Here is an 11,983-nt window from a genome sequence, read left to right on the forward strand (position 1 = left end):
GAATTTCTAAAAACAGAGCATTGAACTGCCCAATGACATACGCTTGCACTGCTCGTGCTATGAGCTTGAACTGCCCGCGGCGGTTTTTTGAATTGACGGGGCACCAAATGATTATCCCGCAATTTTCAAATGATAAATTCAAAAAAAGAGAATGATATATCATTGGAAAGGTGTCAACAAGGCGCATCTTTCATGTATCTAACATTTGTCCAAAATCCGTATGGTTTAAAACTAATTTTTAAAGTTTTTAAAATCATATTTGCGGTCTTATTTACGAAATGATGACTTTAATTTGATGGGTTAAATCCCTTGATTTATTTTGAAATGCATTAGGCAATTAAATCAGACTCATACTCTATCATGTAAAGCTTCCAAGGATTGAGGTGGTCGGTGATCAAAATGATGAGATTTGCACAATAGATTTCCGCCCGGCAAAAAAAAAAAAGCATTGAACTGCCCGATGACATGAGCTTGCACTGCTCGTGGAATGAGATTGAACTACCCGACATGATTTTTAGCACCTACTTTAACTTTCCTAGACACAGGGTTGAACCTCGCAGATAACAGGGTTGAACTTTCCATTAGAACATACTCGAACTTCCCGTTTCTTGAGAACAATTGATTATACTTCTAGTTTCTCAACCGTTTGTTGGAATTGTGCAAATGATATACCGTTGGATAGATAATGAAAAACCACAACCTCTTCATGTTCACACTTTTCGTAGATTTCCGCCCCGCAAATAACAGAGTGTTGAACTTCCTGTCGGAGTGAGCTTGCACTGCTCGTGCAATGTGGTTGAACTGCCCAATTTTTTTAAAATGTTGACCTGCCTGCATGCAAGGTTGACCTGCACTCCTGTCAAAGTTGAATTGCCTACCCTTTAAGGTTGAACTTCCTGCCCTATCAATCCATCATGGTTGTACTTCTCGTTGTCAAGTATTTGAACTTCCTGGCGGATGAGGGGATTATTTTGTTTTTTGTACATTTTGATTTTGTTGGTTTTGGTGTACTTCCTATAATAATAAGTGGTTGTACTGCTCGTATCGAATGGTTGTACTTCTCATCGTCACATATTTGAACTTCCTCGTGGATGACGGGATTATTTTGTTTTTCAAAACGATGAGATTTGCATGATAGATTTCCACCTAGTAAAAGAACACATCAGTGAACTTCCCGGTGACATGAGCTTGCACTGCTCGTGCAAATGAGACTGAACTTCCCAACGCGATTTTTAGCACCGACTTGAAGTTTCCTGGACACAGGGTTGAACCTAGCGGATAACAGGGTTGAACTTTCCATCAGAACTTACTCGAACTTCCTGTATCTTCAGAACAATTGATTATACTTCGAGTTTCTCAATTTTTTGTCGGAATTGTGCAAATGATATACCGCTGCATAGGTATTGAAAAATCGCAACTTCTTCTTGTTCACACTTTTCACAGATTTTGGACGGTTTAAATTTAATTTTAAAAATACGAAACGTTCCTAAATGGCAAGAAAACGAACTATTACTCCTATTTTCGAACCCCTTCTCCAAATGGTTCAAATGATATACCGTTGCATAGATAATGAAATTTTACATTTTTTTCATGTTTCAAATTTTTTAAATTTGGCACTGTTTTTCAATAATTTTGAAAGTACCATAATCTGGACATAATAAAAAATGGGTGTACGGTAATTTCGATCAATTATTTCAACCGTTTGATGGAATGATGCAAATGATATGTTGTTAGAAAGCTACGGAGCAAACACAACTTTCTATGTATTAAGTTTTTTCAAATTACACACGGATTGAATTTCTAAAAATGGGGCATTGAGCTGCCCAATGACATGCGCTTGCACTGCTCGTGCTGTGAGCTTGAACTTCCCGCCGCGGTTTTTTGAATTGACGGGTCCCAAATGATTTTCCCGCAATTTTCAAATGATAAATTCAAACAAAGAGAATGATATATCATTGGAAATATGTCAACAAGGCGCATCTTTCATGTATCTAACATTTGTTCCAAATCCTCGACCCATCCGGACACGCGGCGCGAGATGGGTCACCGCGTTGAAGATGCCCTTACATCCTCACGCGCATGTGGATTTTTCTCCTTGACACAGTGGTGCATATTTTTGTCCTAGTCTACAAAACGGGTTCGTATCGGTTCCATGCCGTGTGCCCCTCTTCTCTTCAGATTTGGTACTTGTTTTTGTAGTAGGTCCAGTTAAGCAAGGCCTTGGTAGCCTGCTATGCATTTGGTCCGCATTCATGAAATTTGGGCCTTTTGGTTTCCTGGGTTTCTTCGGGTCGTCGCATAGCACGGTTCTTAAAGCAGCGTTGGGCCTACCATGGGAGGAACGGCTGAATCCACCATTTTTTTAGAGCCAATCCATTCTCTTGCTAGCTTGCATGCGAGCAAACCTGAGCTGGTTAGGGCATCTCCAACGGAGCGACGCATTTCGGACGTCTAAATTGTCTGCGCGCGTTCGTTTGCGTCGGCCCACGGACGCCAGAATGGTCGCTAGGCGCAAATTGTCTGTTTGCGTCGGGAGCAACCCAGCGGTCCGATGCATTTTGGAGAAACTTGCATGAACCCCTTCCTAAATTGCTTGCACGGCTGCGAAGTAGAATCGATATTTTGTTTGATCATGCCATGCGAAGTAGAATCGAACAAGTTCAAACAAATTAAACATACAAACTACGAGAACAAAACACTGCGAGAACAAACAAATTTTAAACTAGCTACTTCTTGTACTTCTTGTTAGAAGGCCCAACCTAGTCATCCTCACGGACGCGCTTCCTGCTCGTCACCTCCTCCAAAGAGGTACTGTCATCGACGCGTCCGACGAGCTTGAGTTCCCCTCCGACGAGGGCCCATTGGGGTCTTCCTCGTCGTCGGAGAACGGATGACGAGCCTCCGCATGCGCCTGCACCCGCACGTGCACCCTTGCCTCCTTCCTTGCCGCCGTCGCCTCCTCGGCCACCTCCTCCGCCTCCAGCCGTGTCCACCTTGCGTTTGAATCCTCCTCCTTTTCCTCCTCCTGGTCCTGGGCTTCGTGGCCAACAGTGTCCCCCTCCTTCTCGCCCTCCGTCGGCGGGGAGCTAGAGTTGCTCAGCATGGCAGCTCTATCCCACCAATGCCGCCATCCCAGCGGCTTCCCCTCGTCGTCGGTGTCCAATGGCAACGACAAGTTGCTCATGGTGGCTAGCCGGTGTTGGAGATGAAGATGAATGGCAGCCGATTGAAGATGAATTAGAGCAGGCGCATGATTCTTATTGAGCGGGGATTAATGGCGGCGCGTATAACAAAGAGGTCTGCGGTTGCTCTTCCGCGACGATTCGGCACTCTATTCCGGCGGTTCGCGCGTCGATCGGCGCGATTGCCACTCCGACGGTTGCCCTCCCCGACAGTTGTTCTACTTTAATTCGCGCCGACTCGAGCCTGCAGGGTCGCTGCCAGGCGGGCCCATGTGAGAAGCGAGCGGATGCTCGGCGCGACCACGCAGCAACGTCCGCGAAGACGCAAACATGCCGCATATTTGCGTCGCGTTTGCATCTCCGCGAACGGCCCGGACACTATGCGTCGCCCCGCTAGAGCAGGGTGCAGGCGCATTTCCGGTCCGCGTGAACACAAACGATCGCGCAACGTCCGTTTGCATCGTTGGAGATGCCCTTATGCTCACTCTCCCTTCTCTTCACCCTCCTTCACCTCTTTTACATTCAGATCACCACAATCCCGCTTCGAATAGAAATAAGATGTACATGAAGAAGATGTGAGTCGGTGATATGAATCCATTCTAACAGTTTCAAGTTTTATCAGCCATAAATCATAAATTAGCCATAAATCATAAATTCCGTGTTCATGTTTAGAGCTTTTTTGAGCGAATTTCATCAAATTCATCACATACACCAGAACGTTTGAATTTTCCTATGAGGAGTAGCTTCACCTCATCATTACACACAACTCTCGTATTGTAAGTTTTTCGTTTCAGCAGATGTACATACAGTACAATGTAAGTAGTATTCATGGGAGGACGTCTGTAACATGTTCCAAAAGTCAACGGTTCATGGGAGGACGTCAGCCACGGGTGACAGGCTGCGAGAAGAACCTCCACAAAGGGTATACGACTAGAGAGGAGGTAGAAAAGTTCCTCCAAGTTCTTAGCAGAACAGTCTCGCAACTATATGCGACGTACTGGTGCTATTCAAGATATGGTCATCGACGCCAGCTGTAGAACTACAACTGTACCTGTTGACATGAAGGCCAGCAATCGGAGATGAGATGAGTTTTTGCTTCTTGTTCCATTTTAACCATCCACAAGCAACATTCTGGTTTGTTTGTCCTCCACAAGCAACATTCTGGTTTGTTTATCCTCCACAAGCAACCATTTACCACCTCACTCGTCATGGCAGTGACAGACAAACCTCCATGGCAACTTCTATTCTAAAATGCGGACAAGATACAACACATTATTTGAGGCTATACGGAAAGCAAGTCTTGCTGCAGCCATTGTGCCATGGCGAGGTCTCTATAAGCATCACAACACCATACAAGAGGGACAACGCTGCCAAACATGCATACAGCTGCAGCCTAATCTCCAGCACCACAAGAGGTTATGCATGAAGAGCATTGTAAATATCACAAGTGGTTCATCCTTTCGGGGAGGTTGATCCCAGCTCGCCCTAGGAGGACCGTTGCTCTTTTCACCGCCACCGAAATTACCTCCTCCTAGACCAGAGTTAAAATTAGAAGCAGCAGAAGCACCATCAGTGTTGTATATCTTAATCTCAGCTGTGCTTATGGGATACAAACATTGCTTGGCAAAATGCATTTTTTTCAGCACATGAATATTCGAGCATTGCTTTGTTTTCCCTACTCCAACTAGTTGCTGACATAGTGACATGCTGAGCAGCCAAGGCGGCAACACAACATTATTTGTCGAAACTGCTCTGTTGGTTCATCTTTCAGACTTTCACAACAGCACAGTTTTCAAAAGAAAAATGAAATGGTTGTTACTCCCTCCAATCGATAACAAGTGTCATGGTTTTAGTTCAAACTGATCCATAGTAAGTGTTGTGCCTCACCACGACACTTATTATGGATCGGAGGGAGTATTATAAATTATGTGAGTGTTTTGAACCGGCCTTTTTCTATGAGAAGAGTCCAGCCCTGGCTCCATTGTTGATACTTTGTCCATTTCATATTATAGGGCATAACTTTTCTCCCACTTGTTCCACAATTTTAGGTGTATAAACTTCCCGACCGATTTCTTCCCAAAATACCCCCCATAAATTTTACCTAACTCGTAACCGTGCAGCTTGCCGTTTCGGCCAGCTGAAGCAAATAATTTCCATAGACCCCATAATATGGAACATAGGGGGTAAATGTCTGCAGGAAGACTCAGAGTACCACCCCAGCAAAAGAAAATAAATAAAGTATAATTTCAAAACGAGTACCATCCACAGAGAAATGTTGCATGAAACTACAGCTCTCCACCCTCCTATAGCCTTTTTGCAAAGTGGAAGGTTTCAAGTGGTAGAAATAATCCCGGTACATTTTGCCTCCATCACAATATTAATAAGATAACGATAGGGAGCGATTTACCTCATTTAAGTTCATAATCCTCTGATCCTTCATAATCCATTGACCATTGCACATAACAGATTCAATATTTTCTGACCGCATGCAATAAACAATGTTGGCAATGCTGTAATAGCATAAAAAATATATGTCATGATTTCAAATTGCATTCCTTATTGCCACATTTTGGTTACCACAAAATCTAAGGTTGAGTATGCATAAGTTCCTTTTTGATTTTATGCCAGAACACAGAGTGGAAGTTCATTAACTTTACAACGTTGCATTGTAGGTAGGCTACAGAATTTAAAATATATAAAGTAACAAAGTCATATGTATTATGACAATCCTGTATATAAAACAAATAATTCTTCATGATAGAATATGAACAGATGCTATTGCAATGTTCTAAACATGGATGCACACAAATGATGCTTGGTCAATGAGTTAAAATAGAACTATGTGAACTCGCTACAGAAATACAGCAGTTTGAACTTGAAAACAACAAATGATAGCAGTGGTGCGCACCTGTCATGTAATGGAAGCATGGACCACTTAAACGGATTCACCACTATCAAGTCAGCCTGCAAATAAATATCTAAAGTGTAAAACAAAAATTGAAAGATCCGGACCATTTGATCATTCTAGGAAACCATAATCTGGCCATAAGATCCTTATGTGGTTCCGTAAGACAATATGTTATTCAGGGAATGTGCTCCAAATATATTAACGAGTTTTAATTTAAGATGATTAAACAGTAGAGATGAATCCACTTCCAAAGTGAATGCACAAACCAGAGTTATCAAACGCCACATATGACAAAAAAGCAGCTTAGGGCAGCACCTTTTTGCCAACCTCCAGTGATCCTATTTCATTATCCCACAGAACTGCTTTTGCACCATTAATAGTAGCCATCGCCAGCACAGTCTCAGCAGGAAGTGCAGTTGGGTTTGTTGTACCACTGATATAGGTCTCACGCCCTTTGTTAATAAGGGAGGCTAGATACATCTCATCAACTGTATAGCACACAGTAATGTTGTAAATTATAGAGTGGACTACATCTTTTTAGGCATAACATCTGCACAACTATTTCAATGGGTACATGGACACAGAACATAGTAACAAAAAAAATTAGCATGACTATTATTCAGAGAATAAAAGGACGACGCACTATGGAAAGCATTATGTATTATACATGTATAGCATGCAATGAAATATTTATGTGTTCAAAAGAATCATGAAAGAACTGAAAAGGCAAAAAATATTAGATGGAAAACTCAACAGAACCCCCATTCACTAAGTCGCTGTCGATGGGTATCAAATAAAGACGAAAGCTAGGCAGACTCATAATAATTAATAAGGGTTCATAGAGAAATTATTAAGCATACCAATGCTCATTCTGTTATTGCTTGGTGCTCCATCAGTACCAAGAGAGACACAAACACCAGAATCCAGCATTTCCTTAATAGGAGCGAACCCCAGCATCCGCATTGCAGATGCTGGGCAATGAGAAACCTTGACACCAGCCTTTGAAAAATGACTTATCTGAAAGTGAGAACCTCAAATGAAAAGTTTGCTAAAGTTATACTTCGTATTTCTATCAGTCTATCATAAGGTAGACAGTGCATGGTAAGGAATTTAAACTACTCCATCTGATCCAAATTAATTGTCCCAGATTTAGGCAAAATGTTGCCTAATGTTGTGAACCTGCAACAACTAATTTGGATCAGAGGTAGTAACAAATTAAAAGGTAGTACAAGAAGCACGTATAGCTGTGGCAAAAGGTTATATGCTGATTCTGTATAGTGATGACTTCTGGCATAACTGAACATACACAGGGGCAACCTTCCTACAGTTAACAGCCATACAGTTTAACCTAGTCATAAATTTTGTGTATTCCACACGTTCTTAGAGTACAATCATGGTACTTAATGCAAAAGTAGAATCCGATTGTGGAGAACCTTACTCACCTCAGGCTCATTCAACCAAACAGAGTGTGCAGCGAGCAAATTGCTTCTCAGAAAATCTATTTTATCTAAATATGTAACTGTCCCATGATCAATTTCCTTGGTCCGCATTACAAGCTGATTCTCATATTGTATTTCCGCAATATGCTGCAAAAATAATAAAAACCAAAGGTTGAAGCAATTTACTACAGCTAGGCTGCAAACTTCTACTGGACAGTAAAACACTATACTTGTTTCAGGTTTAGACCCTCAAAAACAGTATTGGAACAGATACCGCTAAATTAAGAAAGAAAATTCTCAGGGAACTCAAATAGTAGTCTAAAAATAGGATACGAAAGTAACAGATCTCATCATTCCACGGTTTCAAGCTCCAGTGTATAAGTAGAGAAGCAAATGGCAAACTGCACTTATGCACAAAAGAAGCCCTTAGCATTGACTCTCCTTTCTTTGCTTTCATATTATCCATGGTTTTATGATTCACATTATTCAGTCAGATTGTAATGACTGTAAGGATCAATAACGATCTACGACTTGCCCACAGAAGGGACAAGAGAGAAAAACTTTGTTGCACAAATAAATTTCTTTATGTTACCATATGGATTCCGGTATTTAATTCCTGTGCGACATCCCTTGTTTCAAGCAGTAACCGGTCTGTCGCATTCATGATCTGTCTCAGCCCAAACCATATCCTGATACGCCCATCAGCTGTGTTATGATGTTTTCTATATAGATCCTTCTGCGACTGCATAAAACAAATGCAAGTCATTCACATCACATAACAGCCAAGTATGTGAAGATTAATCACATACTTATTTGTAATTAGATGGATCTTATTTTGGTAAATGTAAACCAATCAAATATGAATTAGCCTTATTGTGGTAAGGATCAATCCCCAATATCTGTAGCACTGGAAAAACAAGGAACATTGAGCAACAAATGATACAAAAGGTAACAATTTTTGGTAACCTTCTTTATTCCTTCCTACTTTGTTTTCTACTGAATCATGCCTTCTTTGTTAATTTTTCAAACTTAGGAATTGTTCATATTTCCTGGCAAACTTTTCATCGACATTGAATTTCCATTAGCTACCAGCATATGTCTAACTTCAGCAGTAAACAACTAAACATAGAATCTAATGTACCACATGTACTTAGAGTGACTTTGTTCCTAAATGAAGACTCGGGTACTAATAGTGTGATATTAATAGAATGGAATCTGCTCCATAAGCTTTTGCTACTGAGAATCATGTAGTACTAGTACGTAACAGGATAAACACCGGTCAGGTCAGACAGAGACAACTTGAAGAGCTGTGGTAGGTGAATGAGGGGACAGATTAGGGGAGGAGTTACTTTAGAATAGCAGATCAAGGTGAAGATCGCAGTAGGACATTAGGGGCTAATTTTGCTTAATTCATTTCTGCTTACCAGATATTCACCAGCTGTGCCATTTAAAATAGGGCCAGCCCTATAAAATTAATGCTAACCAATATATGAGATGCACTTTAAAACAAGATAAACACATGAGATGCTACGTGTCATCAGCATGATCAGCTTCTGCACTTCAATTGACGTGCCGGCTAGCTGCAAGGGCCTCCTGAAGTGGCTGCTGCTTCCACGGCCAAGATGCTGCTGCTACAACGCATTCCGTGTTCCGAATGACTCATGTCATACTGCACAAGTGCACATGCACATGCCTATAGAATGATAAAGTGAAAACATGTCCCCATGTACTATGATACAGGCCCTGAAGGTGAAGCGGACTTAGAGATGTGGGCCACGGTCACTACTTATTATGAGTCAACATTGCAAATTATGGAAGATAATGGAACCAGACGTGCTATGTGTTTGGTAGAAAGACTTGAGTCAAATGAATTTAACAATGTTCAAGAGAAAGTCGCCCCGAGGGCAGGAAAAAACCTGAATGCAATCATCAGTGGAGCAAGTACTCCAATTTGGAGGTAACCCATCGCCACAATCCATTGTTGACTTTGTCAAGCATGCACGCAATCCGAGCAATTCCACTGCCCGTGCCATTTCTGAAACATACTGGCCACCTGCTTCGGCAAAGCATGTTACCTGCGCCATTAAATGACCAAAGAAAAAATGTTCAGGTATCTTGGGACAGTGGAAATCATCAGGTGGCAACTGGTTTAAGCATATTAGACATTCAGGAAGCTGAGTACAGGCCAATCATATTCAACATATAAAATGAAATACTATAAAGAACACACGTGATGTTCCTTTCTTTTTCTCCGAAAACACATGCGACGTTGCTGTTTGTGAATTAGCTCTAGATGAACACAATACCAAATACTGATTTAAACAATATAAAAAATAATTCTGCTCGGTATTGCCTTCAGGCATTCCCGTCTCATAGAAAAAAAAATACCTCTATCTAATGTCCAACTTTTAGAGTGCAGAGAAATCTGCAGACCATCACAAGAAAGATATGACATAATTCTAAAATCAACACAAATGCTACTTACCCCACACCAAAACCTACACAAGGAGCCAACCACATACCCATGAAGATACAAAGAGGATATACTACAAGATTAAACAAGCCTGAAGCCTTAAATCTGGTTTCTTTACGGTTAACAGCACAAAAGAAATTGAACTTAATCAGCATAGAAAGTGATTTGTACTAACTATTTAATCTTTTAGTGCCACTGAGTACAAGAAAAATGAGACTTCTGGATCAACGAATGAATTTACGCATTCTTATCAACTATAAATTTGTGGTTGTATCGCCTTGATGTGAACTTTTGAGTTTAATAAAGCAGCCCTTATCAGATAAAAATCAACTAGTAAATAGAAAAATTGGAAACCCTTAGTCTAACATTGCACAGTTCACTCCAACATGCTAAGGGCATACAGACCAGACAGTAAGCAATCATTAGGTGGTGGTGGTGGCAGGGTGCTCCAAGTCAGCCAATGTGTCAAAGATTCATGGAGATTCTTAGAGCTGACGCCACAAATCCCATATAATTTGCTGGTGGAATGGAACTGCCCTTGGTTCACATGGAATCAGCCTTGGTCCAAAATAGCACATTGCAAGATTTCCATTGAAAACAGAGCACAATGCAACACCGTGAAACAACATTCTTTCTTGCAGTTAAATTACGCAGAGACCATACAAGCAAGTGGCAGCCCGGGCTCTATTCTGAGTCTTGACGAATCATGCCTTTATGCCTGAAACCCTACAGCCCATGAAAAGACACTCCGCCGAGCCATCGAGAGCTGGAGCTGTACAACCAAATACCCAGTGTAAAAGCAACATTCGGAATCCATGTGTGATTTAAGCATCGTCGTCACTGATGCATTCGCAATCAGGCAGCCAAGATTACGGATTCCAGGCATCAGCACCAAACTACTACTAGTAATTACAGAGAAACCGGTGGCAGTGGACGATTGGCTCACCCCAGATCGGATGAGCTCGATGCCGCAGAGGAGCGTGGAGGCGTAGGAGTCCTCCTCCGTCATGTGCGACTCGTAGGGCCAGATCCTACCGTGCAGCCACGTCAACAGGTCAACGTCGTCGGCGATCCCCCGCGCGAGCTGCTGCGACGTGTGCACGTGGGTGTTCACGAACCCTAGCAATCAAAGAATGAAGCAGCAAAATGAAAACATCACCCAGAATTGGCCTAAGGTTTGGGAGGAGACGCTGAAACACCAACCGGGCAGGAGGATACGGCCCGCGAGGTCGAGGGTCTGAGCGGCGCGGGGGAAGGCCGCGAGGACGTCCGCCGAAGGGCCCAAGGCAGCGATGTGGTCGCCCACGACCGCGATGGCGCCGTTCCGGAGGACCATGAGGGCGCCGTCCATGGTAACGACATAGGCGTTGTGGAAGACGACGTCGGCCGATGCCTCTTCCGTCATTTTCGTCTCCTCCCCGAGCGGCGTACGTCCAGACGGCGGAGAGTGGCAACTAGGAAGCGGCACACACTTAACCGGAGAGAAAGGGCGGAGAATGCTCGCTCTCTCTTTCCAAGGAGGGAAAGCCACTGGTAGACCATCTCCAACAGCCGCCCTAAATCAGACGAGGCAATGGGTCGGGTTTGGTCGGGTCGACCTAAACTAGACCCATGCCCATCACCCTTATCGGGTACACCTGTGACCCACGACCCTACCCATGGGTAAGGAACGAGACCCATGCCCAAACCCATCGGGCAACCCGACCCTATCGGGTAACCCATCGGGTACAAAAAATGGAGAGTTTGACGCAACCAAATATCTAAAACACATCGGCACATTGTTGGGATGCCAAGACAAAGAGTGGTGTATTCCCGTTCATGGCTTTGTGACTGAAAGTAGTACTAATATGCACATGTTTGGTGTCTAGATAAAAGAGCTTTGTGTGTAAATGATGTATATTGTCTACATGTATAATGTATGTGTATCATAGCTTACGTACCATATAAAATTATGCAATTATTTTAATTAGTAATATTAATC

At 42.6% G+C, this 11,983-nt stretch overlaps 1 protein-coding gene across 1 annotated transcript; it reads right to left on the reverse strand.

Annotated features, from left to right (window-relative positions):
• Positions 1-4,262: 4,262 nt before the first annotated feature.
• On the reverse strand, positions 4,263-11,519 carry LOC124651912 (5-methylthioadenosine/S-adenosylhomocysteine deaminase-like). Its single transcript, XM_047190926.1, has 10 exons — positions 11,206-11,519; positions 10,949-11,121; positions 9,446-9,604; positions 8,122-8,271; positions 7,533-7,676; positions 6,951-7,107; positions 6,406-6,578; positions 6,091-6,146; positions 5,590-5,692; positions 4,263-4,713 (listed from the first exon to the last, which is right to left on the reverse strand). The coding sequence occupies exons 1-10, from the start codon at positions 11,405-11,407 to the stop codon at positions 4,624-4,626; spliced, it is 1,407 nt and encodes a 468-aa protein (XP_047046882.1). The 5' UTR covers positions 11,408-11,519; the 3' UTR covers positions 4,263-4,623.
• Between the last annotated feature and the right edge of the window lie 464 nt (positions 11,520-11,983).

Source organism: Lolium rigidum, chromosome 5, assembly GCF_022539505.1.
Source record: "Lolium rigidum isolate FL_2022 chromosome 5, APGP_CSIRO_Lrig_0.1, whole genome shotgun sequence".
Lineage (NCBI taxonomy): Eukaryota > Viridiplantae > Streptophyta > Magnoliopsida > Poales > Poaceae > Lolium > Lolium rigidum.

Excerpts from the sequence above, each read along its gene's own strand:
- LOC124651912 (XM_047190926.1), bottom strand. The coding sequence starts at position 11,407 with ATGACGGAAGAGGCATCGGCCGACGTCGTCTTCCACAACGCCTATGTC. Across the intron at positions 9,605-10,948 it reads TCGAGCTCATCCGATCTGGG|GTAACATGCTTTGCCGAAGC; the intron begins GTGAGCCAATCG and ends TTAATGGCGCAG. Across the intron at positions 7,108-7,532 it reads TTTGGTTGAATGAGCCTGAG|ATAAGTCATTTTTCAAAGGC; the intron begins GTGAGTAAGGTT and ends TCTCACTTTCAG.